Consider the following 26,111-nt stretch of genomic DNA (forward strand, 5'->3'; position numbering starts at 1 on the left):
TCGTCATTATTATAAACATTTTTTCTCGTTTGAGGTTATTCGTATGTTTTGAGCTTTGAAAATCAGGTCAAGTAAAAGAGAGTCATTCTTGATTAATTTATTACTCTGAGTACTCGAACCAACACAGATATGTACATGTGTCGATTTTTTTCGTCCCGCAGGGTGTCCTGGCAGCCGTGCCTTTGGCCTACGTCCTGCCAGCCCTTAGTTACCTTCAGCTGGAAGAAGGTCACGTCTTGTCCTCCCGCAAACTTCCAGCCCTCTGCGTGGTCCTCCTAGGACTCACCGTCGCCATTCTGGGCGCGGTTTTCCTGATTGTCGATTTCCAGGAAGTCGACACCTGCTACCACGGGATCATGGAATACTGCCCCAATGCGACGGACTCCTCGGTCACTTTTTAATCGAGGGTGATAGAGCACGGGGTACGCCCCTAAAATAATCAAAATCTATGTAATTACGCAATCAAATATTAAAAAAAGAGAGCTTAAACTGTATAAATGATATTATTTTTCACGATGAAAAAGTTTAATAACTATTGTTGCCAAATATTTTGTGATCTTGCTCTATATATTATATAGTTATGCGATAGCTGTATTGTGAAAACGAACTAGTAAATAAAGTCAGCCATATTTATTTACTAAGATATACGAAAGTTGAGGTTTCTAGATATATTATAATAACATAGTTCGGAGTGTGCCAATTTGTGGAAGAGCGGAATTTCTTGCAATCGTGACGCGATTGGGGGAAATTTCGCCGACTTTTACCGACTGATCTCGAAAGGCGGCTGCGCCATCTTTGATTCATTTCTCTCATGTTTTAATGCACGGATTTTGCCAGTTTTTCGACTTCAGCTGCACAATGTGATGTGTTTTCTGTGAAATGTAGATAAAGATATGAATAAATGTTATATATTTCATTATAACTGGGTGTTATTGGCACCGAATGGTGTGATTAAGTACGACTTGTCATCTCTTTAATTAAGTATAATAATAATCACTGATGCAAATGAGCTTTTAAGTGATAACATTATCTAAATAGAGTCTCAAAGTCACCTCCACTAAGTACAGCGACCACATAACAAATCCTAGTTGAGTTTTTGTGGGATAATGTTTAATAAATTGCACGAATTGGGACGTTTTTATTGCGGCTTTTGGCATCAAAGTGCATTTATTAAAAATAATCGCACTTTAATCTTTTTATCTACCGAATCTACAAACATCAGCAAATTAAAAGTTCCAGACCAGTAAAACTAAAGAATATAACAATTACGGTGGCCAGTTCCAAAAATTCCATTAAACAGAATGTTGAGAAAGCGAATTCTGTTAACATGTGCAATGGAAATTACGCCGTGAACAATTTCTAAGAATTTGAAAGGCGGCTAAGATGCAATTCCAGTTTAAATTAGTTCCAAAATAATTACCACAAATTCTGCGAACAGTGATTCCAAAATAAATTTCTTAATTCTGCACAAATTAATTCGCTGATTTTTTTCAAGGACTGTAGTGAAATGAAAAAACTATAATAACGTTTTCGAAGGATCTCAAAACAATTTCTTCAAATTTTAAAAAGTTGCGGTGGTACCAGTACACGCACAGTGACTACGAAATAAATTAATTCCACTCAAGCATTGATAATTAAGATACTAAAATTATTGAAGTGTATTATGAGAGTTTCTCCAATATTTCATAAATTTTTTGTTTCTTCAATTTTTCGATTTGCCATTTTTCGGTTTTACAGTTCATCGATTTCAATTTTGCAAATTTTCTATTTCACAGTTATCCCATTTTTCATGTTATCAATACTTTTGCTCGATTTTTAATTTTACGATTTTTCCGATTTTTAGTTCTCCATTTTTAATGCTTCAATTTTTCGTTTCTTCAATTTCTTAAGGTGTAACTTTTCGATTTTAGAATTTTTCGAATTGAATTTTTCAGCTTTACAGTTTTGGATTAGATTTTTTGTTTCTGGATATTTTAATTTTTCGTTTTTTTGTTCTATTATTTTTTAATATTTCGAGTTTTCAACTAGGTACTCCATTTAAAATTTTCCGAATTTTCAATTTTTCGTTTCTTCAACTTTTTGCCAATGCAATTTTTCGATTTCTCAATTTTTCCATTTTCATATTTTTCAATATTTAGCTTTTCCGTTTTTCGTTTTTCTCGACTTTTCCAATTTCAATTTTATGTTTTCCAAATTTTTTGTAATCTTGTAACACCATATCTTTTGTTTTTACAAATTCAAATATATCAGTATTTTTGTTTCTATAAGGACGTTTGTCCATAGAAAAATGTACTATTATTATTATTATTTAGCTTTTTCATTTTTCGATTCTTTAGTTTTTCGATTTACAATTTTTCCATATATAATTTTTAGATATTTTTAATTTTTTCAATTCTTCGATTTTTAAATTTTTAGTTGTTTCCATGTTTTAACTTTTTATCTTTAAATTTTTCAATTTTCAATTTTCCGAAAGTGCAACTTTTCAATTTTACACTTTTTTGATTTCAGTTTTTCGAATTTTCAATATTCCGTTTCTTCAATTTTTCGACTTTTCCGATACAATTTTTTTATTTTTCTATTTCCCCAACCTAAATTTTTAGATTTTTTCAATGTTTCTATCATTTCAATGGGAAGCAATTTTCAATGTTTCTTTTCTTTTTCGATTTCTTAATTTTTCGGTTTCTAATTTTTAAATTTGTAACTTAATTTATAATTTTCGTTTTTTCAAATTTTAACTTTTTCTATTTTTCCATTTTCCATTTTAAAATTCTAATTTTTCCATTTTCCGACATTCAATTTTTCAGTAGATTTTTCGATGTTTTAATTTTTTGTATCTCAGTATTCCAATTTTTCTAATTTCAAATTTTCTAGCATTTAAATAAAAAAAATTTTAGATATTTCAATTTTTCTTTTTTACTGATTTCTCAATTTTTAGCTTTTTCCTTTTTTCATTTGCGAGTCTTATATTTTTTAATTTTTCGATATCTATTGTTTTTTTTTTAATTTTTCGGTTTTTCTATTTATTTGTTTTTTTTTACATTTTTCAGATCTAAAGTTTTCCGTTTTTTTTGGGCTTTTCGCTTTTAAATTTTTAAATCATTCGACATTTGTATTTTTTTGTTATTCGTATCCCCAACCACAATTTCTCGATTTTTCAGTTTTTCAATTTTTTCATCACTTGCAAGTTTTCGATACAAAATTTTTAATTTTATCGATATTTCAACTTTACAATTTTTGTAAATTTTAGATTTTTCCAATTTTCGATTTTTAATTTTTCAATTTTTTAGTGTTTCAGTGTTACCATTTGTGTTCCTTCAATTTTCCGGTTTTTCCAATTTGTGGGTTTTTTCCATATTTCGACTTCTCCATTTTTTGATTATTTATTTTATTTTTTTTTATTTTTCAATCACGAATTTTTCGTTGTTTCGATTTTTCAAATTCTCGATGTTTAAATTTTTAGATTTTTCTATTTTACAATCTTGCAATTTTAAATTTTACAATTTTACGATTTTTCTATTTTAAATGTATCAATATTTCATTCATTTTTCAATTTCTCCGCTTTATCAGTTTTTCGAATTTTCAATTTTTCTATTTTAACTTTTCGATTTTTGATATTTTGATTTTTCATTTCTCCGAAGTTTCAAATTTTCGATTTTTCATTTAATCGATTTTAAATTTTTTGAACTTCCAATTGTTCGTTCCGCCGATTCATTTTTACGATTTTGGAAATTTTCCATGTTTCAGTTTTTGATTTCCCATTTCTTGATTTTTGAATTTTTAAAAGTTTCACTTTTCAGTTCTACAAATTTTGGAAATCTCAATAATCCGATCACTGAATTTTCAGATTTTTAGTTTTTCAAATTCAATTTTTCGTTTCTTCAGTTTTTCAATTTAAAATTTTTCGATTTTAGTGTTTCTATTTCACAATTTTTGGATTTCAATTTTTGCAGGTTTTTTTCGATTCTTTAGTTACTCGATTTTAAATTTTTCGATTTTTCGACATTTGGATTTTTAATTTTGCGATTTCTGAATATTTAAAATTTTCTTTCTTTCAATAAAAAAAAACAATTTTTCCCGTTTTTGATTTTCCTATTTTTTGCTTTTCTCTTGTTCGATTTTGCAATTTTCCAATTTTTAGATTCTACTGTCTTTCGAGTTTTCAATGTTCAATTTTTTTTTATTTTTTGATTATTCTAATTTTTTGGTTTTAGATTCTCAATTTTCAATTTTTCGATATTTTAGATTTTTGTTCTTAAATTTTTCCCCAATTTCAATTTTCTCGCTTTTTCATTTTACAATTTTCCTTTTTCTCACTTAGATTTTGCAAATTTTCGGTATTTTTATTATCTAATTTTCTTGTAAGATGTATTTCCACTTTTTAATTTTTACATTTTCGATTGTTTTAATTATTACATATGAAATTTTCCATTGCTCTGATTTTACAATTTCACGATTTTTGAATTTTTAAATTTTTCAGTTTTACAATTTTTCGATTTCTTGTACCAACTGTTTCAATTTTTTTAATCTCCAATTTCTTGGTTTTTCATTTTTAATTTTTTGATTTTTCAATGTTTCGATTTTTTTCAATTTTAACGTTTTCCATTTTTCGAGATTTCAAATTTAAATTTCTCAATTATTCGACATTTGACTGTTTTTATCATCAATTGTTTTATTTTTAGTTCCTCGATTTTTAATTTTTCGATTTTTCGATATCATTTTCGAGTTTCCGTTTTTATTTTTTTTTACAATTTTGCAATGTGTGGATTTTTCCATTTTCGACTTTTAATTTTTCTTTTCGGTGTTCCGGTTTTTCCAGTTTGTCATGTTTTCCCTTTTTCATCTTCTCTATTTTACGATTTTTCTATTTTGAATTTTTTTACTTTTCAATCATGAAATTTTTCCTTGTTTCGATTCTACTGTTTTTCAATATTTGATTCTTAGTTCCTTTATTTAAAAAAACTAAAATTTTTCAGATTCGCAATTCTTTGATTTTACAATTTTCCGATTTTTTGGTTCGAATTTTTCAATTTTTCTGTTTTCAATAACAAAATCAGTTTTTCCCGTTTTTGATTTTTCAGTTTTGTGTTTTTTTATTTTTCGATTTTTAATTTCTCGTTTAACTAATTTTCCATTTTCCATTGTTTAGATACTTACTTATTTCCGTTTTTTCAATTCTTCAATTTTTAGCTTCTTATATCTTTCAAGTTTTCAATTTTTGGCTTTCTCAGTTTTTCGGTTTTTCAATTTTTCGATTTTTCGGTTTTTCGTTTCTTAAATTTATCGAATTCCCAATTTCAATTGTCCGATTTTCCAATTTAAAAAGTTTCCATTTTTTGATTTTCCGTTTTCTCGATTCTTGATTTTTTTATTTTTCGTTTTCTCAAATTTAAGATTTTGCAGTTTTTTCGATATTTTTAATTTCTTAATTTATTTAATATTTTGATTTTTCTATTTTTACATTTTTCGGTTTTTTCAATCACATATGAATTTTTTGATATTTCTCGATTTTTGAGTTTTTAGACTTTTCAATTTCTCATTTATCCATTTTTTTAATTTTTCGAATCTCCAATTTCTCGCTTTTTCATTTTTTATGTTTCGATTTTTCTATTTCTCAATTTTTTTCAATTTTTACGTTTTCCATTTTTCGAGTTTTCAATTCTAAATTTTGTCGATAATTTGTCATTTGAATGTTTTTGTCCTATTTCCAGTTCCAATTTTTTCAATTTTCAGTTTTTTAATTTTTCCATCATTTTCAAGTTTCCGATTTTATTTTTTTTTTAAGATTTTGCAATGTATGGAAATTTCAGTTTTAAGTACAATTTTTGTAGTTTTTAGATTTTTCCAATTTTCAATTTTGATTTTTCAGTTTTTCGGTGTTTCAGTGTCGTTTTCTCAATTTTAAGATTTTGCACTTTTTCGATATTTTTAATTTCTTAATTGTTTTATTAATATTTCGATTTTTCAGATTCTACATTTTTTAGTTTTTTAATTACCTACATCAATTTGCAATTTGAATTTCTCTGATTTTCGATTTTTAATTTTTCAGTTTTCCGTCTTTTCAATGTTCCAGTTTTTCAATTTGTCATTTTTTTTCCATTTTTCGACTTTTCCACATTTTACATTTTTTATTTAAAATTTTTTTATTTTACAATTTTATTGTCAAATTTTTTATTTCAGAAATCTAAAATTTTTGACTTTCGCAAGTTTTCAATTTTAGAAATTTTCGATTTTTCAAATTCAACATTCAATTTTTCAATCTTACAGATTTTAGATTTTTCAATTTTTAGCTTCTTCTATCTTTCGAGTTTTCAATTTTTTGAATGATTGATTTTTCGATTTTCGACAACTGAATCTTTTAGTTTTTAATTTTCAATTTTTAGATTTTTAGATGGCCGATTTTTATTTTTTCAATTTTTCGATTTTTCGTTTCTTAAATTTTTCGGCCTGCCAATTTCAATTGTTCGATTTTTCAATTTTAGAATTTTTCTTTTTCCATTTTTTCGATTCTTAATTTTTAATTTTTCGTTTTCTCAAATTTAGGATTTTACAATTTCTCGATTTTTGAATTTTTCAGTTTTTCGGTGTTCGAAGTCACCATTTTTCGTTTTTTCAATGTTCCGGTTTTTTCAATTTGTAAGTTTTTATTTCCATTTTTCGACTCCTCTATCTTCCGATTTTCTACTTAAATTGTTTTATTTTACAATTACGAAAATTTTCATTGTTTCGCTTTTACAATTTTTCAATTTCAATAAAATGAATAAATTTTGTCAAACTGAATTTTTCCCTGATTTTTTTTCCAAACGTAAGCTAAGGAACTATTGTAATAATATTTTCTTGATAGGTCATGACTCCTAGCGTACGAAAAAATGGGTCTTATGTTTCCGTTTGTCTGTCTGTTTGTCTGTTTGTCTTTCTGCCGTCCGTGACGATTTTTATTAAACAGATAATCTCCGATCTCCGAAATTACTGGACTGAAAGCCGAAAAATAGACAAATCGAAAATTGAAAAATTGAAGAAACGAAAATTTGAGTATGTGCGCATGCGTAGTATACAACAACAGAACCTCACTAAATTTTTCAAGATTATTATTATAAAAATTGGTCTAAAGAGTTTAGACAGTACTTCCCTCGCTGTCGGAAACTTGACGACTGCATGCCCATTGTGTTTTTTTTCTCATTACATTTTTGTAGTGGGAATTTAAAAAAAAATTGCGATGACGTCATCAACATTTTTGCAAGGACACGTATATCAGTTGGGATAGATGTAGTGTAATACTAAGAATAAAATTATTATATTCTCAAATTTTCGGGAAAATGAATTGGGTCGTTTTGAATATTGATTTGTAATAATCAATAAAATAACGAAACAATTTACTCACGTATACGTATCAGAGGCAACTGAAAATCGTGTATGTATAAACATTCGTAATTTAAGATGACAGGCGTAACAGCATACGTAAGAGTCAAACAGAGAAACTGTAAACAAAACGACCATCGGTTTTATTGCTTCGACTTCTGCTTATTATATAAAACATTGGGTTTTATTTTAATTCTTGACGGTGAAATTCACAATTGGTTGATTATAAACATGTCTATTTCACATTCGCGGAACCAAGTGAGCGCATAAAACAAATGCAGGTCTGTAATGTTAAAGTCGATGTAAATAAGCGTGCTACCCTTATGTTTCAACCGAGTTTTTCCTTTAACAAATTTTGTGTCTACCAAATTGGGTTGGTTGGGATGTAATACTAATAATAAGTGTTGCCTTTAATTTAATCAATAAAATAAATTGACTTCATTAATTTTTTTGAACCACCTCTTAAGAAAATCTAAAAAATATGAATGGAATGATAAATCACAAGTACAAACTCATCATATTTTTTGCATTTTAGATAGGATTTATTCAGCAAAATTTAAGGGTGACGTCATCAATTTTTTTAGGAGGGATGAACAAATACATTTTGAACAAAAGTTTACCATGCTTATAATAACTTTAAAATATTCCCAAGATTTCAAAGCATTCGGTTTTGTAATTCCTGATTAAATCGATAAAATAAATTCACGCCTTCATTAATTTTTTTGAGTCACCCTGCATATGCAAATCCAAAAATATGAATGGAATGATAAATCACAAGTACAGACTCATCATATTTTGTACATTTTAGATACGATTTATTCGGCAAACTTTTGAGCTGACGTCATCAGTTTTTTGTAGAAGATAACCAAATATATTTTGACTAAAAATTTATTATGCTCTTTATAACCTTAAAACATCTGCAAGATTTCAAAGCATTCGGTTTTGTAGTTCCTGATTAAATCAATAAAATAAATTTACGCATTCATTAATTTTTTTGAGTCACCCTGTATATGCAAATCGAAAAAATTTGAATGGAATGATAAATCACAAGAAGAGACCCACCATATTTTGTACATTTTAGATAGGATTTATTCAGCAAAATTTTGTGGTGACGTCATAAATTTTTTAGGGGGGACGACCAAATACGTTTTGATCAAAAATTTACCATGCTTATGATAATTTTAAAACATCTTCAAGATTTCGAAGCATTCGGTTTTGTAGTTCCTGAGTAAATCAGTAAAATAAATTTACGCTTTCATTTATTTTCTTGAATCACCCTGTATATGCAAATCCAAAAAATATGAATGGAGTGATAGATCACAAGTACAGACTGATCATATTTTGTACATTTTAGATATGATTTATTCGGCAAATTTTCGAGCTGACCTCATCAAGTTTTTGGAGGGGATAAGCAAATATATTTTGACTAAACATTCATTATGCTCTTTATAACCTTAAAACATCTGCAAGATGTCAGAGCATTCCGTTTTCTAGTTCCTGATTAAATCAATAAAATATATTTACGCATTCATTAATTTTTTTGAGTCACTCTGTATATGCAAATCTAAAAAATATGAATGGAGTGATAGATCACAAGTACAGACTCATCATATTTTGTACATTTTAGATATGATTTATTCCACAAACTTTTGAGCTGACGTCATCAAGTTTTTGGAGGGGATAAGCAAATATTTTTTGACTAAAGATTTATGATGCTCTTTATAGCCTTAAAACATCTGCAACATTTCAAAGCATTCTAGTTAGCAGATTAAAAATTAAATTTCAAAATGGTGTTTTATAATTTTGATTTTTTTTCCAAAAATCTGGACGTTTCGGGTGAAAAGTCGATTCGGAGTTGTAAACTACATGTGTAGGACTATCTTATTTTATACAATTGAAAACCCATTTACTATGTACAATTTTGAAGTGACGTCATCGCATTAGTGGTGGGGATGATTAGACAAATTTTGGTTAGCGTTTTACCATCTACATGATATTCTTAAAATAAGTACAAAATTTCACAAGAATCGGTCGAGTACTTTCGGAGATTATCTGTCTAATAAAAATCCGGGACGGCAGACGGACAGACGGACAGACGGACGGACAGACGGACGGACAGACGGACAGACGGACAGACGGACAGACGGACAGACGGACAGACGGACAGACGGACAGACGGACAGACGGACAGACAGACGGAAATGGGAGACCTATTTCTTCGTCTTCTAGGGGTCATGAAAGATCGAGAAAACGTAAAAGTAGAGAGTCGGCCGACGGACTCAATTACAATACTTCCTTTGCTTACGCTCGGGAAGTAAAAATTATATAAACTTCACGACAATAAATATAATTTTTTCAGAGAGATTGATATTCATCACGTGCCAAATTACGATTAGTAAAACTTTAGGGAAACAAAGATCATTAGGTGTAAAAACTGCCAAATGATTGTACATACTTTTAATATTTGAAGATGTTAACTAGTGAAAAATTATTATGAACATTTTTTTTTTATATTTGGAAATTTCAATGAAAGTATAAAATATAACAGATTTTGCAACCAAGAGACCTGATTTTTTCGAATAAAACGCCAAAGACACCAAAACCATCACCACTTTTCGGCCCCCCTCGTCCCTCCCCAACCCAGCCGCCTTACGCAACCCAGTAGGTGTAATTGTTAATTCGTCGAAAAAGAGGTCACAATGTGCTAACTCGCGTCCGATTAACACAACCGTGCCGATAATCCCCGCAAAAATCATTGATCTCGCCAAAGGACACCCAACAGAATTCCCCCCCGAAGACCATCGCAAAACCATGCCTTAATGCGCTTGTTAAGCAATGTAATGCGGTCCGGTGGGCGTCCGCAACCATAAACAAACTCGAAACACATTTGCTAAAATGGGTCAATAACAGCCCGTATCTTTATTACCCGTAAAGATCAAGAACAGTGTCACGGCCCGGCGGCGCTCGGAAAATCCGGAAAAGCTCCCGGAAAAGGGGGCTCCGGGCCGGTCCGGGGATCCCTCAGTCGGGGCCGCGGCGGTTTCGGGCCACCGTATTCGCATGCAATTACACGTTGACATTGAATGGGTTTAATTGAAAAATCGCTGTATCGACCTTAGCGCTCCGTCTAGATTACATTTTCATTTCCACTTTCATAAAATTTAAATTATGGCGATATATAATACGACAAGTGCAAGCTAGAGTCCTTGCGGCCGTAATTAGATTTCTGGGGGCAGGGGGGTCAAGAGATAACTTTTGATTAGCTCTCGAAGTTTAATTATCTTTTTTCGGGCTTTCGAAAATTGAGATTTTGTTGCTAATTTTTTTTTTCGGTGTTTCGTAACGCGAGAAACACAAGTCATCCTAAACTGCGACGCTGGAAGCATTAGCGTTTTTAATGGAAGTGGATGCAAGTAATTTGTTTTATGCGACTGCTTGAAATTATTATTAATTAAATCATCGCTAATGCATTTCCGAGTGCTTATCATTGTGATTTATGGAACGTTGCAAGTTTGATTAATTAATTTCTTGATATTTGGATTTTTTGCGCGCTTGTGTCATATCCGACTGGATCTACCTTGTGTAGTTCTCAAAAAGCGCAGAAATCAAGCGTGTTTCCGGGATTGTTTACCTTTGTCTATTTCCGTTTTGGTTTCTGATGGAGGAGCGATAATTCTTAAAATTCTGTGCACCGCGGGAAACCTATTCGGTGTGGGATAAAGTTTTGTTCTCGACTCGGCAAAGATTCGTCACTTTTGTTTTCGTGACAGTCATTAGATAAAAAATGTGAATAATAGAAAGCAATTAACAATCCTAATGCATCTGTGATGCTGATTTGGATGCAAAAAGTATCATCTCAGAGTCTTGGAATTTAAAATGTCAGGAATTTGGGACCTTGGAATTTTTTAATTCTAACATCCTAAAATTGAACAAATTTAAATTAAAATAATACTAAACAATTATAACATTTTTGGAATTTTATTTCTGAAGATCATAGCATTTACTGAATATAATTTTAATAATTTATTCTATATTAATGTTTTATTTACTTAATCAGTTCTCGGTAGGTATCCTAAAAAATATCTATAGAATTTTAAAAACATAAGGTACGTACTTTAAGCAAAAGTTTCAAAATGGCGACATTTAGACCCACATTGCTGAAATTTTGAAACCTTATTTTTTAAAAAAGAAAATCTTCAAAATAAAAGCAGTACTTGTATAATTCTGGAATATATTAATTTTTTGAAAAATACAATGTAAAATATTGGAATTGCCAACTTTTAACTCTGATAGTTTCAATTTTAAAATTTTAACTTCTTAAATATTTTTTGAAATGGTATTATTTATTAGATTTGTTAGTTTGTCTTTTTCACTTTCCATTTCAAAAAACTGTCCCAAGTTTTTACCTCTTGGATTTTTCAATTTTTCTTTTTTCGTTAGGTTTACGATTTTTCAGATTTTTATTTTTCGATTGCGTATTTTAATTTTTCAATTGTTCGATTATTTATTTTGCAATTTTGCAATTTTTCGATTTCTCAATTCGATTTTTTATTTGATTTATTGATGTTTAATTGTTACAATTAATCAATTTTTCAGGTTCAATTTTTTTATTTTTTCAAATTTTTAACTTCGTAATTTTAATTTTGATTTTAATTAGTTACAATTTTGGAAAATTTTCAATTTTCGACTTTATAATTTCTCATTTTTTCCATATTTTAATTTTTCCATTTTTCAATTGCTATTTTAGTTTCTGGATTTTTAATATTTCGATTTCTCAATTATGTTATTTTTTAAGTTCCTAATTTTTAATTTTTCAATTTTTCGTTTCCAATTTTTCCATTTGACATTTTCTCTATTTTGTCAAATTTTTGTTTCAATATTTCGGTTTTACATATTTTCATTTTTCAATTTTCTACTTTTCAGATTTCAATTTTTCGATTTTTTGTATTTTCACTTTTTTGTTGTGCAGTGTTATAAATTCTTATTTTAAATTTTTAAATTTTTCAGTTATTCTTTTCGTCCAGTTTACAAATTTGCTACTTATTTTTCGATTTCCCAATTAATCGATTTTTCAATTTCTTGATTTTTAATTTTTAATCTTCCAATGTTTCAGTGTTGACATTTTTCGATTTTTTTTTATTTTTCCATTCGATTTGCAATTTTCTAGCTGTCAATTTTAAATATTTAGTGTTGGTCAATTTTACGATTTTTTGGAATTTTTCGATTTCTCAATTCTCAATTTTACAATTTTATAGGAGTAGTATTTAATTTTAAATTTTTTAACTTCTTAATTTTACAATTTCGCATGTTTTTTATTTTACATTCTTTTTTTCTTTTAGATATTATAATTTCTCTTTTCCTTGTTTTTCAATTTCGATTTTTAGTTTCTGCATTTTGAATATTTTGATTACACAGTTTTTTGTTTCCTCAATTTTTTATTTGCAATTTCTGGTTTCTTTCTTTAAAGTTTTTAATTTTTCCCATTTTTGAAATTTTCGATTTACAATTTTCTAATTTTGTATAACAAATTTTTCAATTTTTTCTTTTTTAAAGTTTTCTTTAGTTTTACGATTTTTAATTGTCTTGTTTCTTCAATATCAAGATTTTGAAATTTTCTATTTTTCAATGTTCAATTTTTTTAATTTTTCAAATTTTTGTCCTCTTAATTTAAATTTTGATTTTACATTTTTACAATTTTCCAAATTTTCGATTTCACAATTCTTCATTTTTAGTTTCTGGATTTAATTTTGATTTCTTAGTTTTTGGTTTCTCCCAGTTTTCTTCAGGTTTTCATTTCTCAATTTTTTGATTTGCAATTTTCTGGTTTTCTGATTCAATTTTTTCTGTTTTTCGATTTCATAATTATCCTATTTTTCAAATTCCCAATTTTTAGTCTTTTAATTTTTCGTTTTCCAATGTTTCCGTTTTTCAATTTCTCTATTTCATCAAATTTTTGTTGCAATGTTTCGGTTTTACATTTTGCCGATTTTACAGTTTTCTGTTTTTACATTTTTTGATTTTTCAGTTTTCCATTTTCCCAATTATTGGATTTTTCAATTTTTCATTTTTTTAATGATTATACTGTTACATTGTTTGGATTTTTCAGTTTTTAAATATTTAAATTTTTCCATATTTTGTTTTGAATTTTTATATTTTCCATTTAACAATTTTTTATTTCCTCAATTTCTCATTTATTCAATTTTTTATTCGCAATTTTCTAGTTTTCTACTTAAGTTTTTCGAAGTCTCAATTTTCGGTCGCTTCAATTTTTTACGATTTTATAATTTGTTTCATCTTCAGTTTTCCGATTTTGGAATTTTTCGATTTTTTATTCTTCATTTTTACAATTTTACATTTTTTTATTATCCTATATTTTGATTCCTGAATTTGATTTTACAATTTTTCAATTTTTAGGTAGATATTTTAATTTTTCCATTTTTCACTTCAAGTTTTTAATTTATGGGTTTTTAATGTTTCGATTTCGCAGTTTTTGGTTTCTTCAATTTTTAATTTCTTCAAATTTTCGATTTGCGATTATTTAGTTTTCAATTTCAAATTTTTCAATTTTTCGATTTTTCCCTTCTCCGTTTCTTGAATTTTATAGGATTTTTTAATGTTTTGTTCCTCCAATTTCACGATTTTACAATTTCTCTATTTTTCAATTTCGATTTTTAGTTATTGCATTTTTACTATTTTGGTTGAGCAGTTTTTGGTTTTTCAATTTTCTAGTTTCTTTAATTAATTTTTTTAATTTTTCATTTTTTATTTTTGGTTTTTTAGAATTTTCCATCTCTTTAGTTTTACGATTATTTATTATCTTGTTTCTTCATTTTAAGATTTTGAAATTTTTCGATTTTAATTTTGATTTTAGATTTTTACAGTATTGCAAATTTTCGATTTTTTCATTTTTTAGATATAATTTGTTGTTCCATTTCAATTTTTAATTTCTGGATTTCTAATATTTCGATTTCATTTGGTTTCTCCAATTTTTCATTTCTTCAGTTTTACAAGTTTGCATTTTTTAGATTTTTTTCGATTTTTCAGTTTCAATTGTTAGTTTTTCGTTTCCTTAATTTTTCATTTCTTCAGTTTTTTTATTTGCAATTTTCTAGTTTTCTGCTTTAAATTTTTCAATTTTTCGATTTCTCAATTACCCGATTTTTCAATTACTCGATTCTTTTCATTTTTTAATGTTTCAGTTTTATTATTTTTCGATTTTCCAAAGTTTCAATTTTTCAATTTTCGGTCTTTTCAGTTTTACGATTTTTTATTGTTTTGTTCCTTTTAATTTTTAAATTTTTTGACTTCTTAATTTTAATTTGACTTTAGTTTTTTACAATTTTGCAAATTTTCGATTTTACAATTTTTCATTTTTTTAGATATTTTAGTTTTTCCATACTTCAATTTCGATTTTAAGTTTCTGGATTTCTAATATTTCGATTTCTGTTTTGAGTTCTGCATTAAATTTTCCCAATTTTCAATTTTTCCATTTTATCAAATTTTTGTTTCCATGTTTCGATTTTACGTAATTTCAATTTTTCAATTTTTCGAATTGCAATTTTCTAGTGTTCAATTTTAAGTAGGTATTTCTATTTTTCAATTTTTCATTTTTTCAAATTTTCGATTTACAATTTTCTAGTTTTCTATTTTAAATTTCTCGATTTTTTCAATTACATTTTAATTTCATTTTTCGATTATTCAATTCTATAATTTTGTGATTTTTTTTGTTTCCAAATTATCTGAATTTTCAATTAGTCGATTTTTAATTTTTTAACTTTGTGATGTTTTCGTTTTACAATTTTCCGATTTTTCAGCTTGAATTTTTCAATTTTCTGTCTCTTCAGTTTTACGTTTTTTTTTTGTTTTGTTCCTTCATTTTTACTATTTTGAAGCTCGTTTTTCTTTCAATCCCTTCTAATTTTTAAATTTTTTGACTTCTTAATTTTAATTTTGATTTTTATAATTTTACAGATTTGATTTTATAATTTTTCATTTTTTAAATATTATTAGTTTTTCCATTTTTCAATCTCGAGTTTTATTTTCTGTATTTCTAGTATTTCGATTTCTCAGTTTTGGTTTCCAAAATTTTTTATTTTTCACTTTTTCATTTCTTTAATTTTTGATTTGCAATTTTCCAGCTTTTGACTTTAAAGTTTTCAGTTTATCAATTTCTTAATTAGCTTATTTTCCAAGTTCCGAATTTTAATTTTTCTAATTTTTCGTTTCTCCCAATTTTCGATTTGCAATTTTCTACCTTTCAATTTAAAATTTTTCAATTTTTGGATTTTACAGTTTTTCAGTTTTTAGATATTTTAGTTTTTCCATTTTTCTTTTTGGATTTTTATATTTTCCATTTCACAATTTTTGGTTTTCTAATTTTTTCATTTATTCAGTTTTTGATTCGCAATTTTTTGGATTTCTATTTTAAGTTTTTCAATTTTTCGCTTCTTCCAATTTTTGATTTGCAATTTTCTACTTCTGAATTTCAAATTACTTCTATTTCATTTTTAGATTTTTCATTGTTCAGTTTTACAATTTTCCATTTTTTAATTTTTTTATTTTTTGATTCCTTGATGTTATAATTATACAATTTTTCGATTTTACAATTTCTCAGATTTTAGATATTTTAATTTTTCCATTGTTCAATTTCGGTTTTCTGGATTTTTCATATTTCAATTTCACAGTTTTTGATTTCCTCAATTTTTCATTTCTTCGATTTTTTTATTGAAATTTTCGAGTTTTCTACTTAAATTTTTCAATTTTTCGTTTCTTCAAATTTTCAATTTGCAATTTTCTGGTTTTCAATTTAAAATTTCTCAAATTTTCGATTTTTGTAATCTTCAGTTTTACAATTTTTCCACTTTTTAAATTTTTAATTTTCCAGTTTTCAGGTATTTTAATTTTTCCATTGCTGAAATTTCGGTTTTTAGTTTCTGGATTATAATATTTCGATTTCTCAGCTTTTAGGTTTCTTCAATTTTCTATTTCTTCGATTTTTTGATTTGGAATTTTCTAGTTCTCTATAATAAATTTTTCAATTTTTCTTTACGTCAATTTTACGATTTTGCAATTTTCCGATTTCTCAGTTTTACAAGAGATTGCAATTTTTCCATTTCCCCATTACCAAATGTTTCAAGTTTCCGATTTATAATTTTTTAATTTTTCAATATTTCAATATTACAATTTTTAGAGTTTTCACTTTTTGTTTTATAATTTTCGATTTCCCATCTTCAATTTCTCTACTTTGTCCAATTTACGTGTGAATTTTTTGAGATTTAAATTTTCAAATATTTCGAATTTACATTTTCTGGTTTTTTCAATTTTCCGATTTCTCAATTACCAGATTTTTGAATTCCTTAAATTTTAATTTTTCAATAATTCGGTGTTTAATTATTGAGTTTCTCGATTTTTAAATAATATTTTTTTTAGTATTTTGCAATTTTTCAGTTTTCCACTTTTGCAATCTTTCGATTTTACCATTTTTTAGTTTTAAATTTTAATGTTTTTGTTAAAATGTACAAAAAAATTTTGAAACAAAAAATCATACTCTAAACTACATATAACACATACAGTGTGCGGCAAATGTTATGTACACTAGTTCCACACCTTTGCATCCCACCGTCCATTAACCCTCCAACAATGATAGAGCCATTTTCCCTCCACCCCACGCCTTCCTACATCTAACGCAACTGCAGCCAAAATGACATAATTCAGATTTCTTGCGCAAACACTTACAAGAACTAATTTCACAATAAATTCTTCATAATTATCATAACAATTCGTTTAATATAAATAATTAAATATGCATACTGTACACAAATATTTATGTAATTGCGGTGAATTAAATTTCGACAAATTTTCGCTAATCGGGCCACATTAATTTGCATAAGTTCCTTGTTTCTGAATAATTCGCATTAATTACCAAATTTAATGTTTTCGAGACGAGCGTTGAACCGGAAACCGTACAATATCAAGCGGAACATAAATAAATAATTATATAAATAAAGAATAATAATTTTTGTTGTTGTGGTGATTTTGGTTCGCTGTGTGTTGGCGGTGCGACGATTATTATTAATGTTAATTGCCGCCAGCCTACATTACTTATTATTATTGGTTTGAAACCAGAAACGTATAATTATAACGAGTGTTGCATTTTTCGACGTGCGAGAAATTTTTGGTGGCACACTTTTTAAGAAAAATTGTGTTAGAATGGGTTTATCAAACAAAAATTGCATAACGAATTGAGTTGGCGTATTTTAATTTTTTCATTGGAAGGTTCGTTCGTAGACTTTAAGTGGATTTTTGAAAAAGGTTGCAATTTTGAAAATACATGGTTTAATTTTTCGGAAAATTTCAAAATGTAATTTCATAGTTGAAAGTTGTAAATGAGTTAAATTTATGAACCTGAATTTCCGAAATTAAATATTGTCAAAAATCTAAAGTTCTGACGATGTCAATATTAAAATTTTAATGTCCTTTAATGGATTTTTTAACTTTAAAAATCCAGATTTCAGTGTTCTAGTTTACGAAGTTAATGGTTCAATTTTGACGTTTGATATTTTCAAAAATTTGGTTCAGAGTTCTTCTGAACCTTCTTAACAACGTACCATCGAGCTTATGCGTCATTTTTTGAACACCCTGTATAAGGACGAAATTGAATATAGTGCAAATTATGGTCCTTTAAACCCAAAACGCACATATTTAAACGCAAAATGTTAAAATTTTATAATAACAATATATGAAAAATTTAAAATTTCAAAAAAACTGAAATTTTAAAATCCTATAATATGAGATTTAAATAAAACTGGAATAAGAACTACAAGTGCTAGCTTAAAAATTTTCAGAATAGCATTTCTTTTTTTTACAGGTGTTAATAAATACTTTTAAAATCTCATTAAAATTTTTGAATTTTGAATCTTAAGAATAGGAAAGTAGAATTTTTAAATTCTGGCTACATAAACCATTAGATAACTAGGATGGTAAAAAAATTAAATATTTTCAAAAATTTTTAAATTTTTTACAGTTGACAATGTTGATATTAAATTTTTAAGATTTACAAGTAATTTCGAAATTTCAAATTTTCCCATTTTTTGGATTTCTGTTAAATCTCTCCTAATTTTTTTTTTCCAATGTACATTTAAACTTTCAAAATCTGCTTTAAATATTCGAGCTTGCAACAGTTAATATTTTTGAATTTTGTGTCTTAGATTGCAGGATTAAACTCAAAACATTGAAATTTTAAAATTACTTTTTAAGAAATTAGAAAAAAAAATACTGAAATTCAAAAGTCCTACAATAAGAAATTTAAATAAAATAAACGAAAGAACTAGAAGTATTTTTGAAATTTCAAAGTATTGGGGTAAAAATTTGCAGAAAAGTCCTTTTCTGGGTTTTTTCTTAAATATTTCCTCATTTTTACCCATTTTACAATTTTAAAACCTACTTTAAATATTCCAAGTTGAAAAAAATATTTTCAAATTTTGAACGTCAGGATTTTCCGATTAAACAAAAATAATGTAAACATTTTAAAATGATAACTTTTCAAGAAGTTAAAATCGGAGAAAACACTGAAATTTTAAAATTTGGAAATATAAAATTCGAATAAAACTAGAAAAAGGATTAAAAGTAATTTTGAAATTTCAGAGTCATGGGTTAAGTATTTTGATGATTTTGATTTTCTGAGTTTCTATTAAATCTTTCGTCATTTTTTCACGCATTTTTGCACTTTTAAAATCTAACCTAAATATTCGAGGTTGAAAAGTAAACATTTTTGAGTTTTGAATTGTTGGAATTTTGGAATAAATTCAGATGTTAACATTTTAAACTGATGAAAACTTTTCACGAAGTCAAAATCGGAACAAAATATTGAAATTTTAAAATTCCAGAATATTAAATTTAAATAAAACTAGAAAAACATGTTTTGTTGCATTTTTTAATTCAAAATTTTGGGTTCTTGAATTAAACTTAGAATGATAAAATTTTAAAACGATAACTTTTCACTAAATTAAAATCGGATTGCGATTTCTCGATTTTTCGATTTTTTAATTCTTCAATTTTTAGATTTTTCATTTTTTAATTAATTTTTTGGATTTTTGGATTTCGCGTTTTTTCAAATTTTCCATTTATTTTTATTAATTTTTTTTTATTTTTAATTTTCGATAAAATTTTTCACTTTTCAGCTTATAATTTTTTCAATTTTTTGGTTTTTAAGTTTAATATTTTTGAATTTTTTCGTTTTAAAAATTTTGCGAATTTTCAGTGTGTTCAGTTGTTCCATTTCTAGATTCATGGACATCTTGATGTTTCCATTTTTCAATTGTTTTTTAATTTAAATTTTTCAAATTTTAATTTTTCGATTTCTGTTTTTCGGTTTTTCGATTTTCCAATTTTTTGATGTTTCGATTTTCAATTTTTCGTTTTCCCAATTTATCTACCCACATTTCAGTTTGCGATTTCTCGATTTTTCGACTTTTTGATACAATTTTTGGATTTTTTATTTTTTCGATTTTTTAATTTTTAGATTTTTGGATTTCTGGATTTCGCGTTTTTTTCAAATTTTCCATTTATCAATTGAACAGTTTTTCGGTATTTGAGTTTCGGAATTTCCAATTTGACACTTATAATTTTTTATTTCTTAAATTTTAAAATGTTACAAGTTCTCGTTTTATTCAGTTTTTAATTTTTTCAATTTTTCGTTTTTTAAATTTTATATTTTTGGATTTTTCATTTTAAAAATTTTTCGAATTTTCAGTTTATCAATTTTTCCCTTTCTAGATTCATCTGCATCTTGATGTTTCGTTTTTTTTAAATTTAAATTTTTCAATTTTTCTATTTCCCAATTTTTCAATTTTTCGACTTGTCGATTGAATTTCTCGATCTTTTGTTGCTTCGATTTCTCGATGTTTCAATTTTCCAGTTGTCCGATGTGTCGATTTTTCGATTTCTCGGTTTTTCAATTTTTAGATTTTCCAATTTTTTGACTTTTTAATTTTTAGATTTTTGGATTTCTGGATTTCCCATTTTTAAAATTTTCCATTTCTCGATTTCCATTTTTCAAATTTTAATTTTTCTATTTTTCAATTTTTCATATTTTCGACTTCTCAACTTTTCAAATACTTGATCTTTTGATGCTTCGATTTTTCGATTTTCCAGGTGTTCGAGGCTTCAATTTTTCGATTTTTCAATTTTCCAATTTTCTAATGTTTCGATTTTTCCCTTTTTCGATTTCCCAATGTATCTACATTTCAGTTTGCGACTTCTGGTTTTTTTAATTTTTCGATTCTTTAATTTTTTAATTTTTCATTTTTTTCGATTTCGTAAATTTTAGATTTTTGGATTTATCGCTTTCTCGCTTTTCTGGTTTTTCAGTTTTTCGATTTTTTAATCTTTCGTTTTTTTAAATGTTACACTTTTCGATTGTACCATGTTTTAATGAGCACTCGACAAATCGAAAAATTTTAAATGTAAAAATCGAAAACTTCTAAAATCAAAGAAACGAAATTAAAAAAATTCGGAATATTGATGATTCGTAAGTCTTTCGATTTTTCAATTTTTCGTCTTTTTAATGTTACATTTTTCGATTTCCCAATTTTTCTATTTTACATTTTTTTTTAATATTTCAATTTTCCGTTTGTTGATTTCTCGACATCTCGATTTCGATTTCTAGATTTCTAAATCTTTTGTTAAAGTTGAAAAAAATCAAATTTTTAAATTTCGAATATCAGGATTTTTCGATTAAACGAAAAGAATGTAAAAATTTTAAAATACTAACTTTTCAAAAAGTTTAAATCGGAGAAAATACTGAAATTTTAAAATTTAAAAATATAAATTTCAAATAAAACTAGAAAAATGATTAAAAGTAATTTTGAAATTTCAGAATCCTGGGTTAAGTATTTTAATTTTTCTGAGTTTCCATTAAATCTTTCGTCACTTTTAAAATCCCACCTAAATATTCGAGGTTGAAAAGTAAACATTTTTGAGTTTTGAATTGTTGGAATTTTGGATTGAATTCAGATGTTAAAATTTTAAACCGATGAAAACTTTTCACGAAGTCAAAATCGGAACAAAATATTGAAATTTTAAAATCCCGGAATATGAAATTTAAATAAAACTAGAAAAAACAGTTTATCGATTTAAAATCGAATTCAAATATTCTAACTTGCAAGAAGTTAACATTTTTTAATTTAAAATTTTTGGATTCTTGGATTAAACCTAGAATGATAAAATTTTAAAACAATAACTTTTCACAAAGTTGAAATCGGATTGCGATTTTTCGATTTTTCCATTTTTTGATTCTTCAATTTTTAGATTTTTCATTTTTTAGTTTTTTTTGGATTTCTAGATTTCGCGTTTTTTCAAATTTTTCATTTATTTTTTATTTTTAATTTTCGATTTAATTTTTTTTATTTTTCAGCTTATAATTTTAAACTGATGAAAACTTTTCACCAAGTCAAAATCGGAACAAAATATTGAAATTTTAAAATCCCGGAATATGAAATTTAAATAAAGCTAGAAAAAACAGTTTATCGATTTAAAATCAAATTCAAATATTCTAGCTTGCAAAAAGTTAACATTTTTTAATTTAAAATTTTTGGATTCTTGGATTAAACCTAGAATGATAAAATGTTAACACGAGAACATTTCACAAAGTTAAAATCGGATTGCGATTTCTCGATTTTTCGATTTTTTGATTCTTCAATTTTTAGATTTTTCATTTTTTGTTTTTTTTTGGATTTCTGGATTTCGCGTTTTTTCAAATTTTCCATTTATTTTTTATTCTTAATTTTCGATTTAATCTTTTTAATTTTTAAGGTTATAATTTTTTCAATTTTTCTATTTTTAAGTTTAATATTTTTGAATTTTTTCATTTTAAAAATTTTTCGAATTTTCAGTGTGTTCAATTTTTCCATTTCTAAATTCTTGATGTTTCCATTTTTAATTTTTCAAATTTTAATTTTTCGATTTCTGGGTTTTTCGATTTTTCGATTTTCCAATTTTTTCATGTTTGGATTTTCAATTTTTCGTTTTCCCAATTTATCTACGTACATTTCAGTTTGCGATTTCTGGATTTTTCGACTTTTTGATTCAATTTTTGGATTTTTTAATTTTTAAATTTTTGGATTTTTGGATTTCGCGTTTTTTCAAATTTTCCATTTATCAATTGAACAATTTTTCAGTATTTTAGTTTCGGGAATTTCCAATTTGATACTTTTAATTTTTTATTTCTTTAATTTTAGAATTTTCTCGTTTCATAGTTTTTCATTTTTTCAATTTTTCGTTTTTTAAATTTTATATTTTTGGATTTTTCATTTTAAAATTTTTCGAATTTTCAATTTATCATTTTTTCCCTTTCTAGATTCATTGGCATTTTGATGTTTCGATTTTTCGATTTTTTTTAAATTTAAATTTTTCAATTTTTCAAATTTTAATTTTTCTATTTCCCAATTTTTCAGTTTTTCGACTTCTCGACTTTTGGATTTCTCGATATTTTGTTGCTTCGATTTATCGATGTTTCCATTTTCCAGTTTTTCTGGTTTTTCAGTTTTTCGATTTTTTAATTTTTCGTTTTTCTAAATGTTACACTCTTCGATTTTACCATGTTTTAACGAGAACTCGACAAATCGAAAAATTTTAAATGTAAAAATTCGAAAACTTCTAAATCAAAAAACCGAAATGAAAAAAATTCGAACATCGAATTTTCGATTTCAATTCTCAAAATTTCGAATTTTTTTTAATTTCGTTTTTTTGGTTTTATAGCTTCTTAAATTTTAGATTTATCGATTCCTCGAGTTGATGATTCGAAAGTTTTTCGATTTTTCAATTTTTCGTCTTTTTAGTGTTACATTTTTCGATTTTCCAATTTTTCTATTTTAAATTTTTTTTATTTTTCGATTTCGATTTCTCGATTTCTAAATCTTTTGATGTTTCGATTTCTCGATGTTTCACTTTTTCAGTAGATATTTCATGTTTTGATTTCTCGGTTTTTTGATTTTTCAACTTTTCGTCAATTTTTCAAAACTTCCTTTTTCAAAATTCGATTTTTTTAAATTTCGATTTCAATTATTAATTCTTCGATTTTAGAATCTTATATTAAGAAAAAAAAAGCCAAAAATTAATCGGAATCATACGAATTTTCAGAATCTCATTTTTTAGATTTCCATTAAATCCCTCCTGATCTCTTTTAGACATTTTACACTTTTAAAACCTGCTTTAATATTAGGACTTGCAAAAGCAAAATTTTTAAATTTTAGGATATTTAGACTATTTTCAAAATGTTAAAATTTTAAAATGATAACTTTTCCTGAAGTTAAAATAAAAAAAATATGGTAAAATTTTGCAAGTAGGTTTAAAATTTCAACGTCATTCTTCCTATTTTTCTTTTTTTCGGAGACAGAATCAAAATTTTTTAATTTTTGAATGAATTTGGAAACTTGGAATATTAAAATTCTGAGTACCCACTTAGTATCTCAAAATTGAAAATTAAATTGAACAATTTAGAAACTCTTTTCTTTTCTTTTGGGTTTCAACAACTTCCATTATATGTATTTTAAGGTATAATTTGGAAATTTTTGCAGTGTTTTTGTTTTCTTTGAAGTATAAGTATATAATTTTTAGAATTCTGTCCTAAGTAATTTTTATTTATTTATTATTACTGATTGTTTTGGAGTTAGTACGCTTTTGTGGAAAAATTTTGAAACTCAACAAAAAATTTTTGGAATTACCTAGATTGTGTAGATTTTACCGGAATTCCGGAGAAAGTAATAATGTGTTTTTAATTGTTGTTTTTTATTTTTATACTCATTTACAGAACTACTGCTAGAATTCGCTACCTATTTACTAATTTACTGAAATTGTATTTTTTTACAAAATTTACTTAGTAAATTGTTGATAATTTAGGAACTTATTTTTGATTAAAGAAATTTTTGAAAATTTTTGAGTCGTCGAAATTTTTTTAAAATTTTTAAGCTCGATTTTTATCGCCAAGAACGCAAAACTGTGAACTCAATTAATTTCTCTCTAGAGGAATAAAATTATTAACACTCCATTAAAGTCTAAATTAAAAACTGAACACAAACAACCGCATCATCGCTTTTATTGTTGACGAATCAACATTACAAGTCCTATATTAATCAAATCACGAACCCACCCACAACCTCTACGCCTCAGAACTCCAACAAACCCAAGAAAAGCCCATTTTCCGCAGAAAAACTGAAAACCCCTGCGGCTGTGCGACCTTAACGAGCTAACAATCGCATACCTCATGCAAAAAACGCACTAATTAACACAATGATGCCAGACCTCCAACAATTACGCCATTCGTACACCGCATAATCCAAATTCTCGGAAGCTCCTCTCGCTTTCGTGCACAATATAGGCCAGCTCGAATTTCCAACCGCAAATGTCAATGACTCGACCCAATTGACAAGGCTGCGCGTTTTTTCGCGCTCGCCCTGTATATTCGAAACAATGAAACGCAATTGTCACGGCCGCCTCACCATCTCAAGAAATTCCGGAAACGGCAATTAGCACGGCGGAAATGTCATTATGACAATAACTCAATCATAATAATCGGGTGACGTAAAGTACTTTTTTCGATTTGGGAAATAGTCACGTGGCGGGGAAGGGATGATTGGCGTGCATATAACCCTACGGCTGCGAAAATGCCGGAGCAATCAAGTGTGCTGTGAAGACAAGTGAGTCACGTTAGATAAGGAGGGAGCACGCCGCCACCGTTCGAAAAAAGTGACAGTCGACGCTCGATTGTTTTGGATTTCAGAGCCAACTATGTGAAGGCGCGATTTGTTTTTCGGTTCCTAGTGCGACTGTGATATTTTTGTGATTTTTGCGAAATTGCGAAAATGGGGTTTCTGCCTAAGTTAGTACAAAAGTTTTGGGAGTACGGATCTGGACGGACGGTGAGTTTTTTTTTAATTAATTGCGGAGAATTTGCATTTTATCGCGCGTTATCTTCTCCCGGGACTCATGAATTTTAATTCCAAACCGATTTTTATTTATTTATTAATTTTTTTGGTTAAGGTTGTTATACCTTGACTTAGTTTTGGGTTTTCTTGGGAACGATAGTGGAAATTTGATAACGTTGCGACCTCGCAAACAAAGAATAAGTCTGGTCGAGAATGGGTATTGTTTGAGACATGTTAACAAAGGGAAACAAGATAAATTTATTTTGAAAATACATATGTGAAATTTTTTCTTCGATAAACACATTGTTGAATTAGTTTTGTTTATTGTCGTATGAACATGAAAAGCGTTAGTCAGCACAACAATTCTTTTTAGTTCTGGGTGAGCAGCGGCGTTTTTTGCGAGTTTTAAATAATTGTTAAATAATGTCACCTGCGTCAACGTATAATTTGGTGGCGCTTGTTTGTACAAAACTTCTGTTTAATTTTTTTTTCAAAAAAAAAAAACAAATTATTTTAATTGTTTTTTATTTCGATTGTTCGACTTTTTTTATAACTCTAGATTTCATGGCTCTGCTCTATGAGAATATATAATGTACAATTAAATCGAAGTAGGTTACTTTGGAATGAGGTTAGCCTGTTTTCAAAAAATGTTAAAGCACCGATTTACAAACAAACTGGTTTTTAATAACCAAATAAAAAATTTAAACCACAATATAGACGCTCAAAGTCAAAAAATATTTTTGAAAAAATGCACTTGTTTTTAGAACGATCCTAACTAGCACACCCGGTATATAATTTTTTTTTTAATTAATTCAGTGCGATAAAAATAACGTA

The 26,111-nt window shown here is 26.7% G+C and overlaps 2 protein-coding genes across 2 annotated transcripts in view; both read left to right on the forward strand.

Moving 5' to 3' along the window:
• The window catches only part of LOC135138789 (putative sodium-coupled neutral amino acid transporter 11), a 44,099-nt gene extending 43,177 nt beyond the window's left edge, over window positions 1–922 (forward strand). The window contains exon 8 of the mRNA XM_064068806.1: window positions 162–922. Within this exon, the coding sequence (XP_063924876.1) occupies window positions 162–401 (240 nt within the window). The 3' untranslated portion in view covers window positions 402–922. The remainder of the gene's footprint in view (window positions 1–161) is intronic.
• A 24,156-nt stretch (window positions 923–25,078) lies between these two features.
• The window catches only part of LOC135138275 (facilitated trehalose transporter Tret1-like), a 50,976-nt gene continuing 49,943 nt past the window's right edge, over window positions 25,079–26,111 (forward strand). The window contains exon 1 of the mRNA XM_064068217.1: window positions 25,079–25,271. Within this exon, the coding sequence (XP_063924287.1) occupies window positions 25,215–25,271 (57 nt within the window). The 5' untranslated portion in view covers window positions 25,079–25,214. The remainder of the gene's footprint in view (window positions 25,272–26,111) is intronic.

This window comes from Zophobas morio, unplaced genomic scaffold, assembly GCF_036711695.1.
Source record: "Zophobas morio isolate AGI-343-1 ecotype UQ-CSIRO unplaced genomic scaffold, CSIRO_AGI_Zmor_V1 ptg000030l, whole genome shotgun sequence".
NCBI lineage: Eukaryota > Metazoa > Arthropoda > Insecta > Coleoptera > Tenebrionidae > Zophobas > Zophobas morio.